The following is a 21,553-nucleotide window of genomic DNA, read 5'->3' on the forward strand; positions in this document are numbered from 1 at the left end:
GTCAAAGTAAAACAACTATGCCAGACCCAACAGTATTATTCCCATTTTAGGCACACACCAGGTTTGGTGGTGCTAGAACAGCATGTGACCCATCTATCTCATCTCTAAGAATAGGCAATACCAGCTATTCAGGAAGACAGCTCAGGAAATGTTGTGGTGGGCTGCTGTATCTAGATTCTGAAATTACGGAAGGAGAAAAAAAGATGGCTGGAAAATCTCCAGCAACCGTTGGAGTTCCTGAGAAATTTTTCCCCTCATGGCAATGACTTTAAGGCTAATTAGAGGCAGAAAACCAAAATGGCAGCCTACAAATTCCCCAGATACCAGGTGTTCACCAGTAAAATCTGTTCCCTGGCCACAGACTGTCACTCTTCTCAATGGTTTCCATAGGCCTCTCCCCTACCAGACAGTGGGCGGTCTGCCTTCCCAGTACATCTGTACACGTCTCACTTCTGAGAAATGGGAAGGATTAAAACCACCTTCCAAGTGGAGAAATCAAGTGTGGTTGCTTCTTGGATCTAGCTCAGCAACCCCAGAAACTGTTCAAGAACCACGATGATGCTTTACACCAGCTTCCTCATGCTGTAGGCAACCATACAGCATCGTGCTTTGCTGCTATCTTGTCCCTGGACAGCCAGTGGTCCACCAGATACACTGAGCTGGAGAACACCGGATTTAAATCATTCCCAGTACAGATTTACTTCCTACCATTACACCTTTTTCTCAAGATATCTAAGCACCAAGCATTGCAGTCTCACGCTTTCATATTCATGTTATACTTCGCTAATACCATGTAGAGTTTCTTTGCATTAAGTGGTCTATTTTATCTTTTCCCCCAAATAAGGTATCTGCACTATAATGTATCCTATAGGCAGCTCTTTTCATATCTAAATCCCGAGGATTGTTTTTTTTAGAAAGAAGATTATATATTTATTCAGAAAGTAAATGAGATTAATAATTTTGAAAGTAATTTACAAATAGCAATCAGCTTCTGCAATGAAGGTCAAAAGAAAAGGACACATTAGCAATTGAATAACTTCTCTCCCTTTAAAGTTTTAATACCTCATACCTGTTAATAATGGGAAATATCCTTCTTCAAGAGTAGCATTTTCAAAAATTGGTAGGATCCTTTGCTAATTCTAATCATCTTTTAATAAAATAATTTGTTAAAAAGGATTATAAAAAAGCATGAAAATGGAATGTCAATAGAAATGTACTGCCTATACAATAAATAGTTAATGTATTTTCTAAATGAATGATTTAAAATAGCTATTAAAGTAAAGAGAATGAGCTTATGTTTCTAGTAATGACTTCTCTGCCTCAGAATGAAATCTGTAAATCCCTGATTGCAATTTCACATCCCAAAAGAACAAGCAGTCCTGGGACCGATGCTTACTGCCTTATCATTAATACTAGCATACCACATGTGTGATTTTTTTTTATATCACTGGTTTGAATATTTAGATTTATACTTGTGTATGCTTTATATTTTAAATCTCATACAGCTATTCTGTCACAAAAATAAAGCTGTCCTTCAACAAGGCTTTTTTCTATGTACATGCATACATGTATACACAGACTTTCAGTATAACTACAATTTTATTCATAAGAGTGCATAATGATTCAGGCTGTGATTGTTAATAAAAATGCATTTCTAACCATCAAATTTGAGTCTATTATTCTAAGTTAATTGCATTTGCCCTAAAGAGACTTGCGACTGGCTGTCAGCCTATTTGTGTCAGTTCCATTTTATTCATCAGTCAATCTTGTCTCCTCTTTTTTTCACATCCCATATATTGATCAAATAGATTTGTTAGCATGCCTCTGCAGCTTTAAAAAAGTTTGTTATTTGTCAGGTTTATTTGATTACTATATTAGTTTGTGTGTTATCTTAATTGTTATTTCAATAGAAAATAAATGCCCTTTGATAGTCCTGCAAGATTCCCATTAAATATAATCCATATAACAAGTTAGTGGATGGAGTGAATGTGGTAAGAAAATAAACACATTAAATCTATTTTAAAAGGTGGTATTAATCTGCAGCTGTATTGTACTTGATCCAAAAGACAGGAATAGAAATAAGTACAGTGTGAAACAATTTTGATAAACATCAGTGCCATATCATTGCGTATTATGCTATGTATAAAATACTTTAAGAAATAGACACGTGACAAAATAAACTGAGGTCATATCTGGAAGAGTGGGTTTTGTGGTTAAATGTGAAATGGAACGATATTATATATGGCTTTAGACACTAAAAATTAGGCTAGAGAGGCTGCAAGCAAAGGCAGGTAGAAATGCTGTGTTATGTGGGGCAAACTTTTTATAGGGAGAGAAAACAGCTTTTAGGAAGGTATTTATTGGAGCAAAAGAAATATCTAAGCAGGTAGCTTCTTCCTCTGTAAAGATATGATATGCTGTTCAGTGGAATAAATAGGAGTTTAGCTAGATTAAAAAATTGAAACAGCATCTCATGCCTGTTGGTCAATCAGTTTTGGTAATGACTTCACAAAACCACAATTTTTACCTCAATCTTCCCAAAGGGGAAGGTGAATCAACCATTTTTTCCATACAAATGCCTCAGAACCCTGCCTCTGATACCTTCGTTATCAGCAAAACTGCATAACCCTGGCTTCTTACTTAACATTGAATCTGGGATCTGCCGAGCTTACATAGTGTCAGAAGTAAACTTTGTGGGAAATCAGTAGTAATGTGCTTACCATCTCATTAAAAAGTTATATGAGAAGTCCGTGTGTCTTAAGAAAGCCACTCAAGGCATTGAAGAATTGATTTAATAAAAATTTTAGGAAACTAAAATCTTGTGTTTTACCTGTACTTACGTACATTGACCAACCCCATAGTTGTCTGGAACTGAAACGTGAAATTACCCGAGTTAGCCTTTCACAATAAATTTGGGTACGTTCTTTCACTTCTTTGACCAGAATTAGTCTTCATGTTATCTAACTTTAATCACCTGGAAATTTGGTTTCATGTCTTAGTAATTATCTATATTTTGAGTGTAGCCAACATCAGGGGGGTGGGGTGACAAAACAAGGCTTCCAAAGAGCAATTTTTTCCTGGCTTAAACTCTTCTGTCAAGGTGGGATGACTTGCCAGCAGGAGGGCTTGTCTCTTCCACTGATTATTGTAGAAGTTTAAGCCAGACTGAAGACCTGTCATACCAGCCTAAGGAGGACCTATCATTATAGCAGGAATATTTTTAAATGCCTATACCCAGCTGTGGACACCTGAAATGTCTGACTCCTAGACTGTTTTTCATCTGGAACTTCTTTAACAGTATTTCATAGAAACAACCATGCTAAAGCTTTATTTGCCCTAAAACGAAGCTCAAGTTTGCAGTTGTCCTAGAGCAGTTAGCAACACTCCTGCAATTCAGAAGTGTGCAGTGTGGTGATAGTTTCAAGCTAAACTCTTATGACTAGCTAGTATGGAATATAAACAGGAACAGATGAGAAGAATACAGCCTCAACATTTGAGACAACAAAGAAAGAGTGAAATGATTGCTACATAAAAGACATTTCAAAGACCTCCCAGAAAAGCAGGCATAAAAATCCCCAATAAAAAGGCTCAGCAAGAAACCTGTCACACCCCCTAATCCTCAGCAGACTTTAACAAGATGTTCACATGAGCCAGAGATTGCCTCCTTCCCCAGAAGACAAAAGGCACAGAAAACAATACTGTCTAGCATAGGATTAGGAGGCAAGAGACAGATAAAAAGGATTCCTTAACCTTACAATTAGAAACCCCAACTCTCCAGCCAAAAGGATAATCAGAAACAGACTGCAAACCTGTGTCACAATAATTGCTGCATCTTTCTTTACTCTTTGAAAACTGATATATTTTCTGAAGATTTCTTTTAATTTATTGCCACCTCAAGAAAGGTTTTGATGGCCATTTAGCTACAAGACAACTGCTGCTACCAAACCACAACTCAGCACACATGGCAATAACCTCTTATTTCCCCTTCTTTACATTTCCACAACCTCCAACCAAGCAGAAATTAGATTACCAACGCTCATACCAACCTCCCAGTAAACTGTATAACTAAAAGCAAAATTATATGTAATGTACTAGTCTTCTAACAAATGATCAGCTTACTGTGCCCTAAAGCAGACACACACAGATTCATCATGCCAAACCTGGCATAAGCATGTGCTCAGATTAAAAAGGAAACGACTTAGTTGTTATAACGAGCATCTTTAGCTTTATTTGGTATTACTAATGCCTTTAAACAGAAGGCAGGGTACTGGCAAGAGTAGAAAACAGACTTGAAGGGGGAGGAAGCCTGCAGGCTGGAAAGAAACTACAGTTTCCAAAGTCTGACCCTCCTGCTGTAGCTAACTAGTGACCATAAGCTATAATAGCTGTAGAAGTTTGTTGCATAAAAAAAATGTAAGACTCTCTCTGAAGCTGAGCAAGGCAACCACAAGACTGACAACTGCATTCATAAAGCAATATAGTAACTATATTAGCAACAGACATGACTTCAGCATCCAATCTTATATGATTAGGAACTATACATAACCCCACTTTGTAGGTGATTAGAGGCACTCCAGTCACCATATCCAATGGGCAGTTAATGTTGCTAGCCTTTCCCAGCCTTTCTGTACCATCAAGGAAAGGAAGAGTCAAACAATTTTTTTCTTCAGGTGCAACACACTTGCAAACTACCACTCTATGCTCTTGTGATCCTACTGTCTATTGGACCTTAAATTTCCTGCCTTAAGCTAATGTTCAGTGGCCTTGTTCTGGGCAAGTTAGTATCTAACTCAGAGCTACCTCATATGCTGTGGTACATGAAATAATCCCTCTCTAAGTAAACTACTTGGGAAGAGGTTGGTAGAGATGCAACCTTAGCCACTGTCATTTGTTATGGCAAGACACAAACAAATCACACTTCCCAGAAGAATCACGGCTTGAAATAAACACACAGAAAAAGGCATATGTTTCTGCTCTCTTTTTAGCAAAGCTCAAAGGGCGCATAAAGTTTGGTTTACACATACTTGCAGAAGAAAAGGAAAAAAAGTTATCTACAGATTTCCAAGTAAACTTTCTGGACCTTGGTCCAGATGAGAGCAAGTAATTCACTATGTACGACCCCAGAGCAGGTAGCTAGCAGTGTGCCAGGCAGAGCAATACAGGATGTAAATCACTGCAGGGTAGGAGTGAAGGGTCGCGCGGTCTGCGTGGTGCGTAGTCTCTTCTCAGCCATACAGTGACCCAGGGACTCCAGGTCTTGCTTGTGGCATAGTGTCAAAGTCTCACAAACCTTCGCCTACATGCGCACTTGTGCCCATGCCATGAGGAGCTTTGCTGCTGTGATGCTGAAAGGCCAGCTATGCTTGAAACAAGAGCCTTGAACTAGGACCATAACCCCGTCTGCTGTCTGAAAATTATTTCCAGATCATGTTTTCCTCATTTTATAAGCAAGCAATTTTCTGGTTGCCACTATTTCAAGCACAACTTAATATTTACAAGATAGACTAGTATTTTTCACAATTCACATTCAGATCTAGATTTACCAAAACTACAGAACAAATATTTGAGTGGCCCCTATATGGCACAAAATCCCACATCCAGTGGTATTACAGTGTCACCCAAGCATTCAGTCGTTTAGATAAGATCTATGTCTTCCCCTCCAAGCAGAGGAGAATTACATAGTGCTACAAACACCATGAAATCTTCTGCTTTGTCATCATTATTGATTTTGAGATACTCGGATACCATGGTGGTGAAAGGCACTGCAGAGCCCTAATATACCTAAAAGCATAGGAAACATTTCCATACTGAGAAAGAAAAGCAAAGATAGGCGAGCTAAACTTGAACCTCCACCATCTCCTAAAACCAGAAAACTACACTGCATGTATTACAGCGGTTATATTTAATAATTCATTCTGCTAGCTTCAAAAACCTGGAAGCCCAGCACCTTTATATGTACCATTGGTAGGAACAGGGATGCGATGAAACACACAGTGATGAGGTCTATATTCAGGTTCATTACCAGTGTTTTCCTCGGTTGCGATTATTTTAATGAAGATTTTGCCTAATTAAGATTTTCATGATTTGGTGTAGGAAGCAGATACAACACCTGATATAGCATGCCCTGAAGCCAAATATTTCCATCAGCTTTAATGGGCTTTAGATCGGGTGCATGAAGACAACTTGGACATGAGCCACCAAAAAGACAGCAAAAACTGTAAACTTTACTTACTCAGAAACTCAGGGGTGAACACTGCATTAGTGAGTCAGGATCCTCAGGGAGTCTCTGCTCCTCTGTGTAATACAAGCTGTGTTGACCTTATGAAAACTGGTTCCACCCCCTAGGGGAAAAAAGATCATATCAGTGAGAGGCCAGAGGACACTGGACCCTTAAAGGGAAGAAGCATCTCTCAACTTCCTTAAGAGCTGTTTTTTCCATACTCATGAGGTCAGTTAGGGGACTAAGTCTCTAGCCTCAGTAGCTTGACTGATCTCCTCCCTCTGATAACAATAGAGTTTTGAGGCATTTACAAAATGCTGGTGCCTGTGTGGGATAACAAAGCCACCTCACCAGCTGAGGAGCTTTTTCTGCCTAGTGAAGCCTTCCTCTCCCATTCTTGTTTTCCAGAACTGGACAGCCCCATCGTACAGCCCCTTGGAGACTCAGGTAAGTCCCCCCACAATACATAATGCATTGCACTACAGCCTTGCAAGTACCCTGGCCCCTTTCACGCAAGAAAACAAGCTCAATTATTCTGATCCCATGGGGAATGTGAGCAACATTTTTTGCCTTAAGATGATGAGTCAGTATGTTTCAGATTTCAGCCAATCTTTAAAATAAGACTATTATTTATATTAATGGCTTAAACATTCTAAGGTTTACTCAAAACAGCAGAAGTAGTATAGAAGTGCTGTGCAGCATGCTAAGCCTACAAGATTGAGCATGATTATAACAAGCTCTTAACCTCACAATCATTTTCTTATTAAAACTGAGTAAGAACCCCAAAAGGGTCAGCCTATGAGTGACACAAAAGCAGCTTGTTTCAGGCTGCAGGATCTCAGTGGATTAGTTTGTGATCAGACAACCCCCTAACTGACACCTAGCTACCTTAAAAACACCACTAATTCTGCACCTTACCTGGAGAACAGCCATAGCATTGCTTTCATCCTCCTACCTTTGTTTATCTGCTGAAGAAGGAGGAAGGCCTATGGCCCCCTCCCTTCCCAGCTGAGGATGTTTTCCTGAGTGAGGGTTCTTGAACCAATTGGTACCACCTGAAGGCCTTCAGAAGGTGGAGATATGACAATTTATCTGCTTCCTACTCAGCCACAGCAGAAGTGTGTAATGCTTATCTGCTTCCTCTACTTCTGATGATTACCTTTAATTGGAGAGTCCCACCTGGAGCCAACCTGAGAGACCTCTCAGGTTTTGGCATTGGCTCTCAGCAGTCCTCACCGTGACCACTAATGGGGTGTTGCTGACCAGAGGGTGACGACACCAGGCCATATAGCACCCACAGCCTGGGGTTTTCCAGTAATAAAGAGACGGCTGTGTTAGAGACCATGTCATCTAAAAAATTTTAAAAGGACCATTCCCCAACTAGGACCTTTCTTGCCAGAGCACCCAAGACTCTGTAGTTGCAGGTAAAAAGCCTGGACCCAATGGCTCTGCAGGCTCTGGCTATGCATTTTTTTGTATTGCAAACACACACGATGCAAACTTTCTCTACTGGTTAGTGGACGCTGCTGGGGGTTTGGTAGGCGAGGTCAAGACAACATTAGTCTGCCCTGATAAAGCATGAGGAGGTAAATCGTTCTGTGCAACTCAGAAGTCATTTGATGGTACTTTTTGGCATTTCCCCCCCCCTCCCCGCTTTTGTTCTGTCAGTCTGAAGAGAACAGCTCGTGTGATGTAATTTAGAATGGAGCTTTTTTAAAGCTTTCACTCAGGAAAAGCTTCGGGAGCTCTGGGGGTATAGCTTAGCTCCGAGAAATAGAAAGAAAGCAAGTTTGCATTGACAGCTTGATCCCAGAGAGAGGTGGCTGCCTGCTTGTCTAACAGGTCCTCTGGGTCTGGATGAGGCAGAGACAGAGGAGCAGTCATATTAAGTGAACGTGCGCTGCCAATGTTAAAGGAACAATTACCATTATTCTGCATAGTTCACTGTTTGCTACTGCTATTTCCTTCAATAAAACCTCTTTTCACTTGCCAATTGGAGCTTGTCATGTAACAATATTTCTTATGCACAATACACATACTAAAATGCCCCTGTGTTTTTAATACATTTATAGTTGTTAACAATGGCGGTATAGTGACAGAAAAAATGTACTTGCTTTGAATACAGAATAGATTGAAAAAAGAAGAAACCAAAGGCCCTGCTCTGAAAGATTAATGGGGGTTAGATTTTGCCTAATCTTAGTGTTAAAAGTGACACCTCTTCCATTTCATTGACACTCGCTTTTTCCTCTCAAGGCCTGGGCTGTGACCTCCTTGCTCGGAAGGGGTTGTGCACCTGAGCCTTGAGCAAAAGCTTAGGTGAAAGTTTTGATGTGAGGAAGTGTTGAGGAGAGGGTTGAGCTCCCACCCGCCCCCATGCCTGGGAAGCTTTGAGGGGGACAGACAAGGGGCGCTGCTCCTGGGGCTTTGGCGAGCTCAGCGCACTGAAGGTCACCCAACAAACCCTTTGATCCTTGCGCGTGGTCTGCAGGCAGGTGGGAGCGTGTTGACTTACCATCTAACAACACCTGAAATCTCTGGTGTTCACTGCTCACATCAGACACTAGCAAAACTCCTTGTGAGTGCGGTTCCTTGCAAAGCAGGACAAACAGCTGGCTTTGGGGAGAGGCTGGCGTTTCACGGAGATTGCAGGAACTCTGCAGCTCTCCTCTGGAAGCTCGTATAATGAAGATATTGTGCTAGTACTGCACTTGCCAACATTACAAAGCCAAGCAGAAATGACGACAGTGAAGGTGCCACAATGAGAAGAAATTACGTGTTTGCACTTATGAGCAGGCTGAAGCTAGTACTTCATGTACCCAAATGAGCAAGCAGCTGTTTGGAGACCTTTGTAGCACCGTCATGAAGGAAACTTTCTCCTGCCATGAGATTCGCGATTTCTAAGAATATGATTTTGTTCTGAACAAGTTAATATACACAGGAAAAGACATCTTGAGTGTTCCTGGACTCTCCTACACTATCCAGGAATAGTGATAGACTGCGAGTTTAAACACATCCTTCCACGGCACAGTGAAAGCGTAGTTAATACTGCGAGCAGAACAGTTACCATGTTCGCCTTTGCCAAAGCAAAGAGTACAAGAGTACACTGTCCTAAAAGTACTTATCATAATTAAGAAAGAGTGGATGTCACCTCTGTGCCCCCAAATTAGATGTTCTGCATCTTTGGTGTCCCCCAGGAAAAAAATGTTTTGTGAAAAGATATACAGCATGATAACATCTTCTGCTTCAGACAGTGCTTTGTCTACAACAAGTCTTTCTGAGGAATAGTGCAAAGAAACCCAGAGAAGGCTACCATATTGGAGGTTGTTTTGGAGCCTGATCTGTTGAGCTCCCTGGAAGTCTATCCACTGACATCTGCTGATACTGGATCAGGCCTAAATAATCAGGCCAAATAAATGGTTTTCCAGCACGGATGGCAAAGGCTGCTCAGCAGGACCCAGGGAGGTGCTGAGATGGTAATAAGATTAATAATGTTTGCTATGGTGGACAAGTCCATCTACCAGTTTTGTTCCAGTACAGCATACAGATGAGAGAGTTAAAAATGGAAGTGTTTGCTAGGAAAGTCTCTAGAAGACATAAGACTCTCACCAATTGCCGTTCATCATCAGATTTGAGTCAACGAAAAGCTTTTAGAACTTATTAGAAGACATGCTTTTTTGTAGCTATATATCATTACATGCCGATTTACCCTGAGCAGAGCTTTAAGGACCATCTATGAGAAACACTGCATCTTCTCTGATTTGAAGCGCTATTTGATGATGTTTAAACTGTTTGGAGATATTTTAAGAATGTATGTGGGTTTGATGGTGTTTTCCCCCACCAAATCAAAAGGCTGACAGCTTCAGAGCTCCTCTGACATTAATGCTGTGCAAGGATATATTTGTGACCATAACTGTATATAATACCTGCTTTGGGTATAAACTTTTGGCACATAACTTCAGTGTCATTCAGAAAGTGACACAGTTGGCAAAGACCTTGGCACATGAAAGGAAGACACTGTGCTGTCTGTTCATTGGAAAGTTCACAAATTCTGCCTAGAGATCCCTCTAATATTTTCACTTTTCATTAGATAGTGCTTATCAAAAATAAAACCCAGAATTTTAAGTGGTTTCCAAATTTAATGACACAGAGTTTTAGGTGGAAAAAAGATTCCTTTGTCATAAACTCAGTATTTTCTGCTTTACATTTTCTATAAATTTCCCAAACTAAACAGCATGAGCAATTGCACAAGCATGTCCATGGGTGAGACCTGCCTTTAGTTACTGTGCCAGTATATTAAATAAAGCCCTGTCCACTTCTGGCTACTCCATTCTGGTTAGGATTTTGTTTCTGAAACTTGATCATATTGGCAGACAGTCTTAACCTCATTGACAGGGTGAGTAATTAACCGTGAGAAGAAGGAAGGAAGACTGAATTAAAGTAGGAGTGCTGTAGAGGCAAGGACTATAATAATAATAATAAGGTTTGCTTTTTCTTTAGTGTGAAAGCAACACGATCAATTCAGATAAGATAATCCATCAAAATGTCCAGCCTCAGGCTCTGCAGTGAGGAATAAAGAGAATTTGAGAGTTTTGAGATATCCCTGCAATACAACAAGCAGCTGCCCATGAGTGCTGGGATAGACCTGCCACAGAACCTGGATGCAGCCCCATCAGTGGGGTGGCCTCAGGGGTTTTGCATGGGGCTGGGCCTCCCAGGGAGGGGACAGGGACTGGCACAGCCCTATGGTGGCTGGGGTGACCTGCTGACATTAATAGAAACAAATAGATGCTAAGCGCTCCTCTTGGAGGGGGAAGAACAGGGCTGTGTGGTTTCAGCTCAGGTTCAGTTTGAGACTTACTTGCTCTGAGTTGGTTTAATTATCCCTTTTAGCAAAATGTCAGGAGAGTGCAGCCTTGAAACAGCAAAAGAGAAACAAAAGAATATGGAAAGAAGATTTTATTTTTCTTTACAAAATCTTTTTATGGCTGTTTCATGTGATAGAGCTGCCACACCACCTACAAGATCCAAAAATCCAATCTGGGGATTAAATTCAACTTCAGAAATAGCCACTCCTTCTTGGAGACTCCCAGAGAAGATGATCTCTTTCAAGAGCTGCTGGAGTAACAACAGCGTGTCAGGATGCCCTGGTCACAAACTGGAGGAAATTAATTCAAAACAGGCAAAAGAAAAAAAATTTTCCTATCAGCAGGCAGCACGTGAAATGCCAAGAGCTTTTGCTGCTCTCTGGACTAACCCCAATTACTATAATGGATTTATTTCATGGAGGCCATTTCATACAGTCACCATAGCCAGGATGCAAATAGAGACCTAAAGAAAAACTTGGTATGAAAGAAAACAGTGGCTGAAGGAGAATTTGGAAGTTCAACTCTAGAAAGAAACCTTGGGGCTCCAGCAAAGCTCTCCCGGGGGGTGCACGGCCATATCCTGCGCCCTGGCCCATGGCTTTCAGTGATTGCATTGCCTGTTGACCAACCGATGTTATGTTTCTGTTGCAGTTAATACGTGACACCAAAGCTATGAAGTTCCTGCAAAACCCCCATGATTTATCTTGGTGCTTGTCAGCAAGGGCTCCTGAGGACGTGGTGCCAAGCTCTGACACAGAGCGATGGAGGGTGCAGGTCTCTGGGCAGCCACCTGTAAACCATCCCACGAACATGCTACAAAAGCAGCTGTGAATTTTGCTGTTGTGTTTGTTGAAAGCATGAATCATGTCCGGTGTCTAATGCAGATGATGATGTCTGATGCAACAGGAACTTTTGAATTAGCACATAAAACCCTTTCTATAAAGTGTTTGGTCCCCCTTCTTGCAAAGTCTGTTACAACTCTAAAGTCTAAGCGAACAACATAAAATTCACACTGATACCTTCAATTCTTTTTTAAGCATCCTTAAATCCAGCTTTTTTTTTTCCTGCTGTACATCTTACTTTTTATAGTTAAAAGTAATTTTAAAGCAAAAAAGAACATAAACAATATACACTGACTCTTGACACTCCATTGCTTTTTTAAACTAGAATAATAAAAATTTGCAAATGAACAAAAGAGTGGGAGGAAGATATCTGATTTACAATGTTTTTGAGATAAAGAACACTATAAAAAAAGATCAATGTGAATAATAAAGCATTGTTAACTGAGTCATGACATTTCTATTCTCAGTGAAGATTTGAACAGTAGAGCTCTGCAAATGAGCACCTTGTGCCATTTTCAAAGTGGGAGGAAGACATATAATTATAATTTTTAAAGTGAAGAGAATTTTAAAAAAATCTCTGTGAAAAAGTTTATTGAAAAACATATCGACATATCAATATGACATAAATTACTTTAATTTTATTAAACTAGGAGGGGGGAAAAACCTCTTTTTGAAGACTGGCTGCAGAAAACATTCTTTGAAAAGAATTTTCTTTATTAAAAACTCTTTTGCTAAGATGAAACAGCACTGAATGTCAGCACTACCGTATATTTATTCTGTAACTCTTCCAACAGCTGAGATCTATAAAAGAAACATATTTTCAAAACAGTTTTAACCTCCATTGTCTTGATCATTCGTATTAACATTTTTCATGTCACCTATTGAAATCCCTTAAAGGAACCTTTTATTCAGTCAAAATTAATGAAGCCATTTTCTTAAACAGCCTCCAAAAAGTAAAAAGGATGTAATGTTGTGCATTTTATTTGACATACGTTTTCTGCCATTTCACTTATTTCCGTGACGAGAGCAAAACTTCATATTCATGCGGATCTGCAGAGAAAAGTGATTGTGAGAGAGAAGAAAACTAACTCTGCCCTTGCTGTGTGTGCAATTTAAATCCACAGTGAAAATACAGCATTGATCAGATTACTCCAATTGAGTCATTTAGTGCTTTGGCATTCCTGAAGTTAGGGCCCAGCTGTGAAATCATAGTTGGGGCCAAACTTTGCTGTTAGGTGAGTGCACATGGCTCCCATTTTCTTCAAAGGGAATGACACACATGGCCAATATTTAACTTTCACCTCTTCCATTCTTCAGCTAGCAAAGCCAGAACCAGTGCAGGCAATTTAATAGAATTAAGAATATAATCAAGATTTTCCAGGACTTACTAGTGATTTGGGCTATATAATTCAATACACCTCAAAGCACAGACGTTCAGCATTTTCTGAAAATCAGGCCATCTCGAATATCTTACTTTAAGCAGGTAAAACCATAAATCACTTTGAGTATTTTGGCCATTGGATCCTAACAAGAGGGTGTGGGATACCTCTTCAAAATCATAAACTCAAATCTCTTGGTTGGCTGGGATGCCTGGGAGACTTACCGCATCCCAGCTGATTTTGGGTACTGCCTTTGCACTCATTTCTCTGCCATTACCATTACGGGACTTGAACACAGCGCAGATGCCCTTCTGCAGCAGCTGTCCCCTCAAGAAAATCTAGGTTCTGGTTCTGCAGATTCCCTGGGATGGACTGCACTGCTGGGATGGCTCACTAGGCTTTGAGGCCCAAGTGCCACAGAGAGAAAAAAACGATGCATCCCAAAATCTAGCTGCCCCATGGTGTATGCAGCTCTTCATTTCAACTCAAGGTCAAGTGGAAAACTTTCCTACCGTCCTTGCTGACTCTCCTTGTCGCTTTTCTCCAACTCCATCTGTTCCTCACCCATCTCCTTCGTTCCGCACTCGCCTCCCTCTTCTTCCTGTGTCCATCTGTTCCCTCCTTCTTCAGCGCAAGTTGGGGAAGGGAAGTAAATTCAGTCATTCACTGAACAGATTTCAAGATGAACCCCCTCCCTCTCCAGTTCTAACTTCATTCATCATAGTAAAAATTATAATGAATAGGAATGTTGAAGGTGAAAATTTATTAGGGATTGTGTTGTTCTCTTATATCAAAAGCAGCTAAAGCTGCATATAAACATTGGCTTCATTCATTTTTTTAATATATGGTATAATTAGTGAGAAATATTAGTGGAAGTTCTTGCTATGCAGTCCATCAACACATGCCTGTCAGAGTTTAGGATCTGGGCCAAAATTTCTTGCCAGTCCTATGATAGATTTATAATAAGCCTATAGAAGGCTTTACAGTCAGCTGGGTCACTAATTCATGAAGTTAAAACTTATGCAATGAGGTCAAAAATTCACTATTGATAAAATACCCCCTCCAGGGATTGCACCATTAGCTTTGTTACTGCAACAGCAAAAGAAAAGTAAACCCAAAGCTCCTGTGAATTACCAGTCCATCATCATAAATCAGAAGAGAAGCACTTGCACAGGTTCATGATGTCATATGAAGCCCCAAATGTATTTATAGCCTTGTGTACTAATTCCTGTTTCCCTATGACAAAAATAAACAGTCTCTAAGTCCCCTGTATCCTTATGCCTGAGCTCAGCAAAATGTAATGGGCACAAAACTGTGAAAGCACCCATGATATATTAATCTTGAGCAGGTTGCTTTGGGTCGGCTGTGACGCCCGCTTTCCCTCTGGCCTCTGTGGATGACAGCAGTTCCCATGGAGTCTGCTCCTTCTGCTGTGCTCACTGTAGGGACAGTCCCACACCTTCACCTCCTACTTTGCTTCCCTGACCCTGGGAGAGAGAAGGAAGGGAGATTTAAGCCTCCCAGCCCTACCAGGGAGTGGATGGCCTGGCAAGCATAGCAGAGGTGGAGAAGCTCAGCACCCATGTGGTGACCTGGGCTTGCCACCACGAGGACCTTGAGCATGTTGTCCACCAAAAAGGCTAAGCCGTAGAGATTAGAGCCTGAGGACGCAATTGCCTCTCTCCTCTTTGCTGATGATTTGGGAATCTCACCTAAGGTTTCTGGGGTGTTTGGGCATGGATAATGCCCCACATTTCATTGCAGACCTCCCAGCTCTTAAATTTTCTGTACCTACCTGAAACAGGAACTTCTGTGTTTGCCAGTGATCCTCTTCCCCTCTTTGCAGATGAAACATTCTCTCTTAGGAATTTGTTTTTCTTGTGGCTTCCTTTCCAGAAATGGGACAGGGAGTAACAGAAACAGTGCACCATCCCACATAACCTTCCCCTCCAAGGAAGCACATTTGCTTCTATTTTGCCCCAAAGCAACAACTCCTGAAGTCAGTGACTGTCCCTAAGTGGCTGGGGTTGATACATGTGCCAAACCACATTTATTTACAGTGTCCCTCTGCAGTGTTGTTTTGTTTTTCCACCAAGACAGCTGCGCCAGCTCCCTGTCGCTCCCAGCACTTCCCAGGGTGATGCTGAGCAGCGAGGAACATCCAGGTAAGCTGCTGGCCCCGTGCATGTGTCACACCATACATCCCCTCTCACTACTGCTGGCACACAAGTTATGTCCTTTAGACTGGCAAGAAAAAGTATTGTGTTTTGCTTTTTACTTTTTCTTTTTTGAAACATGGCCATCGAAACCTGGGGTTTGGGTTTCATTTTACTATGAGTCTTTTCAAACCAAGTGAGTTCAGTTCAAGCCTTTATACTTACAAGTTATCATCCATCAGGTCTGATGTAGCACTGCCTGCTTCGTCTCAGGACTGAATGGACATGGCACACGGCTTTTTCAGTGATGAGCATGTGATACATTATATAGACAGGTAGCGACAGCAGTGCATGGGATAACAAATGGCAGGGAGGTCAGCCAGGCATCCCTTTGGTTCTTTCACTGCACTGATAGACAGAGATGCCTCATAGTGAAATTAAAAAGTTATACATCCTAAACTGCTAGAGTTTTCCACACAGTTCACCATTAACCCTTGGGACTCCTTGCCACAGAGTGTGAGGCCAGGGGCCACTGACAAGATGAACTGGGAACAAATATCACCAGCAAGTAGATCCACAGGCTTCCTCATCCTTACTTTGTAAGATGTGTATGAGCCCTACATAGGGTGACAGATCAGTTCTCTTCCTCCTCTTTCAGAGGCAACTGCCCCTAACCAATTGCTCCAGACAGCTCTGTGGCATTACCCATATTGCTGCAGTCCCTGTCCAGCAGAAAAGAGCCCCTCTTATTCCCCTGTCCCTTGCCAAAAACAGACTTAGAACCCTTATAAGCCACTGTAAAGAAGCTAATTTCAAAAGTGTGCTAGGGAACTCCAGCCACCTAGGGCTTTAAACTGAAGTTGCTGGAGGAGGGCAACCTCAATCCACCCCACTCCTACCAATTTGACGCCAGTGCCAGCAATAGATGCCCAGAGCCTGGAGAAGGATCACAGGTCATCAGGAGAGCAGCTGAAAAGGAGCACAAAGGAATTCCAGCCACTCCAGCCAGTAAGTCAGATTCATCAGGGGCTCAATCTAAATGCCTCTATGCAAACTCACATAGCATGGGGAATAAACAAGAGGAGTTAGAGACATGCACATGCCTGTAGGGCTGTGATTTATTGGCCTCCTGGAGAAGTGGTGAGATGGCTGCTATGACTGGAGTGTTGGAATGGAAGGATACAAGCTCTTTAGGAAGGACAGAGGAGATGGGGAGGGGAGTCGCTCTCTATGTCAATGACCACCTGGAGTGCACAGAGCTCCACCTGGGGATGGATGAAGACCTGCCCGAGAGCTTATGGGTCAGGATTAAAGAGAGGGCAGGGACAGGTGACATTATAGTGGGGATCTGCTACAGGCCACCTGACCAGGAAGACTGAGCAAATGAGGCCCTCTATAGATAGATAGAAGCAGCCTCACATTCACAAGCCCTGGTCCTCACGGGGGGACTTCAACCACCTTGATATCTGTTGGAGGGACAACACAGCAGAGCATAAGAAATCTGGGAGGTTTCTAGTCTGTGTTGATGACAACTTCATTCTCCAAGTGATAGAGGAGCCAACAAGGGGAGGTGCTGTGCTGGACCTTGTTCTCACCAACAAGGAGGGGCTGGTGGGGAATATGAAGCTCAAGGGCAGCCTTGGCTGCAGTGACTATGAAAGAGTGGAGTTCAAGATCTTTAATGCACTGAGGAGGGCACACAGCAAGCTCGCTACCCTGGACTTCAGGACATCAGACTTTGGCCTCTTTAGGGATCTGCTTGGTACAGTATCATGGGATAAAGCCCTGGAGGGAAGAGGGGCCCAAGAAAGCTAGTTAATATTCAAGGATCACCTCCTCCAGGCTCAGGAGTGATGCATTCCAACACACAGGAAGTCAGGCAAAAAAGCCAGGAGGCCTGTATAGATGAACAAGGAGTTCCTGGACAAACTCAAACACAAAAAGGAAGCCTACAGAATGTAGAAGCAGGGACAGTAGCCTGGGAGGAATACAGAGAAATTGTCCAAGCAGCCAGGGATCAGGTTAGGAAAGCTAAAGCCCTGATAGAATTAGATCTGGCCAGGGACATCAAGGGAAACAAGAAACCTTCTGTAAGTATGTCAGTGATAAAAGGAAGACTAAGGAAAACTTCGGCCCTCTCCGGAAGGAAATGGGAGGCCTGGTTCCTTGGGATATGGGCAAGGCTGAGGTACTCCATGACTTTTTTGCCTCAGTCTTCACCAGTAAGTGCTTAAGCCACACCGGCCAAGTTGCAGAAGGCAAAGGCAGGGACTGGGAGAATGATGAACCACCCACTGTAGAAGATGAGGTTCGAGACCATCTAAGGAGCCTGAAGTCAAGTCCATGGGACCCAATGGGATGTACCCACAGGTCCTAAGGGAACTAACAGAAGAAGTTATTAAACCACTATCCATCATATTTGAGAAGTTGTGGCAGTCTGGTGAAGTTCCTACTGACCAGAAAAGGGGAAACGTAATTCTAATTTTTAAAACGGGGAAAAAAGGAAGAGCTGGGGAACTTAGTTCAGGCCAGTCAGTCTCACCTCCGTCCCTGGCAGGACCAAGGCGCAGATCCTCCTAGAAACTATGCTAAGGCACACAGAAAATAAGGAGGTCATTGGTAACAACCAACATGGCTTCATTAAGGACAAATTGTGCCTGACAGATTTGGTGGCCACCTACAAAGGGGCTGAAGCATTGGTGGATAAGGGAAGAGTGACTGACATCATCCACCTGGACTTTTGCAAAGCATTTGGCATTGTCCCACATGACACCCTTGTCTCTAAATTGGAGAGACATGGATTTGACAGATGGACCATTCAGTGGATAAGGAACTGGATGGATGGTTGCAGTCAAAGAGTTGTGGTCAACATCTCAATGTCCAAGTGGAGTCCAGCGACAACTGGCATTCTTCCTGGCCAGTATTGGGACAGGCACTGTTTAACATCTTTGTTGCTGACAAGGTCAGTGGGATTGAGCACACCCTCAGCAAGTTTTCCAAGGACACCAAGCTGTGTGGTGCGCTCAACACACTGGAGGGAAGGGATGCCATCCAGAGGGGCCTTGGCAGGCTTGAGAGGGGAGCCCATGCAAACCTCAAGAAGTTCAACAAGGCCAAGTGCAAGGTCCTTCACATGGGTCTGGGCAGTCCCAAGCACAAATACAGGCTGGGTAGAGAATGGATTGAGAGTAGCCCTGAGGTGAAGGACTTGGAAGTGTTGGCTGATGAGAAGCTCAACATGGCCTGACAATGCACACTCGCAGCCCAGACAGCCAACCATATCCTGGGCTGCATCAAAAGCAGCGGGACCAGCAGGTCAAGGCAGGTGATTCTCCCCCTCTACTCCACTCCCCTGAGACACCACTTGGAGTACTGTGTTCAGCTCTGGGGCCCCCAACATAAGAAGGACATGGACCTATTGGAGCAAGTCCAGAAGAGGGCCATGAAGATGATCCGAGGGCTGGAGGATCTCTGAAGACAGGCTGAGAGAGTTGGGGTTGTTCAGCCTGGAGAAGAGAAGGCTCCGGGGTGACCTTATAGCAGCCTTCCAGTACCTGAAGGGGGCCTACAAGAAAGCTGCAGAAGGACTTTTTACAAGGGCATGTAGTGATAGGAGAAGGGGTAACAGCTTTAAACTGAAAGAGCGTAGATTTAGATTAGATATAAGGAAGCAACTGTTCACCATGAGTGTGGTGAGGCACAGGCACAGGTTGCCCAGAGAAGTTGTGGATGCCCCATCCTGGAAGTGTTCAGGAGCAGGTTGGGTGGGGCTTTGAGTAACCTGTTCTAGTGGCAGGTGTCCCTGCCCATGGCAGGGGGTTGGAACTAGATGATCTTTACATTCCCTTCCAACCCAAACCACTCCATGGTTCTATGATTCTGTTGTCTCAGGCTGCAAGACCCTGGTTTGCGCCTGAGCCAATGAAGAGAAACAGGGGCCTGGGGGACTACTCTAAAAGCCAGTCTTGGTAGCACTGCTCCTTGCTATTAAGCAGAGGGATCTGGGGCTGGCATCAGTGGAAAGGCAGTGATTTACTTTGTGCTTTCATTAATTTAGGCACTGTAGTCAGCTGCCTGGATCACTGAACTTAAAAAAAAAAATAGAAATTTCATTTGGGTATTGAGATTATCTCTGTGTCTTTAACACAAACATTGGTGAATGATCCCAGTCTTCTACTGCAACCGTCAAGGCAAACCCCAGCTTCCCCAATTAAGGAATAAAGTTGCTGCTTCAGGATACTATTTAAAAAAACAACCACTTTGCAGGGTTTTACCTCTAGTTGCCTCTGCCTAACACAGAATAGCCTGAGCTTTCTTCATTATGATACAGTTAATTTTCCCTTTTAATCTGCTTTGGTGGATGATTTCTACAGGTTAAAAACACAGACGTTTGTGGATATCTGAAACGGAACATGGGCTTTTAAAAGACAGTAAGAAAATTTGACCCTCTGTCCATTTCTAATTGTAATTTAAAATTTTTTTACATCCTCATTTAACAGCAATCATAAATAATATCAATTGTACATAATATATTTTTAAAGCCTATTTGGCACCACTTATTTGTGAACCTATACCTCCACTTATTTATTGAAACTAGTGCTGTTCAATGCAGCAACAAACTATAAGAGAAGAAAAAGCACTAACCACTTTTTTTTTTTTTATGCTGGTCTGGCATAATCTTTATTTCTTTAGACACTTTGTGCAAACATTAAATTGATAAAAGACATAATGTAGATGGACCTACAGCTGAACTGAAGGTAATTGCGTAAAAATGAAATGGAGACCTATAATTGTACACTGCTTTAGCCTCTATCACACTGTTTTCTGGAAGCAAGGATCTCGCTTGTCATAGCAAGTTGCTTGTTACAGTGATTGCATGAAGACTTGATCTAGCTGTACAAGACAAGTATAACATTACTTAAAGGGAGCTTTTCAAACTAAGAGTCTGACACTAAAATGTACTGTATTTTCAAAGATGTAGGACGCTTTAACAAACAGAAGAGTCCTTGAATGACAGCTTTTGTTACCCTTTTGTTTGATGGTGTTGTATTGAAAAATTCAGGTTATGTCTATGCTTTTCTATTTCTGGTTTTGATTTCTCTTCAACAGCACTTCAAGAACAAAAATTGACTCGAAACATGAATAGTAGAAGTCGGTGGATATAGTAAATGTTAGTCTGGCATTTACTGATTACTTCCGTCTGATTTTTTTTCAGTCTCGTTTGTTGAAAGCTTAAATGCATTCTGTGGGCCTTTGTATTGTTGCAGAAATGGGGAACTCAACAGACATATTGCTATTTAAAATATAGCCGGTTTAGACTTTTGGGCCAATTTTGAAAGTGGAGAATGATAGAATTCATCATTCTTGCCTAGGCCTTTCAATCTGATCTGTGTGTATTCAACTGCTCAGCCTGTGTGTAGCTCTCAGCCTGGACAAACAAGATCCATTTGTAAGATTGGCACCTGAATAATAGTTGGGGCATGTGTCTTTTGGACTCAAAAATCAATTATTATCCAATAAATCCAATGCAGAAGCGGGACATTGCTTCCTCCAGAGCTCTGCTACTTCAATTAGCACAACTTTTCCTGGGGACAGTATGTTATTGAATGAAAGTGCAGGAAAAACTGTGGTATGTCATTGATTTATAAACACTGGAAAACAGTGGTTACTGTACATACGAGTACATCCAAAATGCATGAATTTTCACATTTTGGACTCAAGAGGCTGGTCAAGAAGTCAAAGAGGGGAAAAAAAGCCGTACTTACTTACTTTGTGGGGGAAAACCATCAACAAACTATCACAGATGGGCAAAATCAGACGTGCTTTGCCCAGGATGCTGGTTTCCTACAACCAGTGTACAACCTGCAGGCGAGCACCGCTGTGCTTTGCACTGCTGCTTCACACCTGGAGGAGCCAAAACCTCTCCTGCCCTTCCTAAGTCCTGCCTGTGGCTTTCCTTTGTCATACCACTCACAAAACCTGACAGCTATAGGTTTCTGAGACTCCTTTCTGTGTCACTGCTGTCTTACTGCCTCCTTCTCTCCACTTCTTTCTATCCCACCAGTTGCTCCCTGCCTAAGGCCAACCTGTA

General features: G+C 42.2%; 1 protein-coding gene across 3 annotated transcripts in view; it reads left to right on the forward strand.

The window, feature by feature from the left end:
* Positions 1-21,553, forward strand: part of MDFIC2 (MyoD family inhibitor domain containing 2) — a 48,592-nt gene that overhangs the window by 20,007 nt on the left and 7,032 nt on the right. The window contains exons 2-3 of one of the 3 annotated variants that reach the window (XM_064455711.1): positions 6,629-6,667; positions 15,403-15,471. In XM_064455711.1, the coding sequence (XP_064311781.1) occupies positions 6,629-6,667; positions 15,403-15,471 (108 nt within the window). The remainder of the gene's footprint in view (positions 1-6,628; positions 6,668-15,402; positions 15,472-21,553) is intronic. The other 2 variants (XM_064455714.1, XM_064455712.1) reach the window with 2 other exon arrangements.

The sequence above is a fragment of the Phalacrocorax carbo genome, chromosome 6 (assembly GCF_963921805.1).
Source record: "Phalacrocorax carbo chromosome 6, bPhaCar2.1, whole genome shotgun sequence".
NCBI lineage: Eukaryota > Metazoa > Chordata > Aves > Suliformes > Phalacrocoracidae > Phalacrocorax > Phalacrocorax carbo.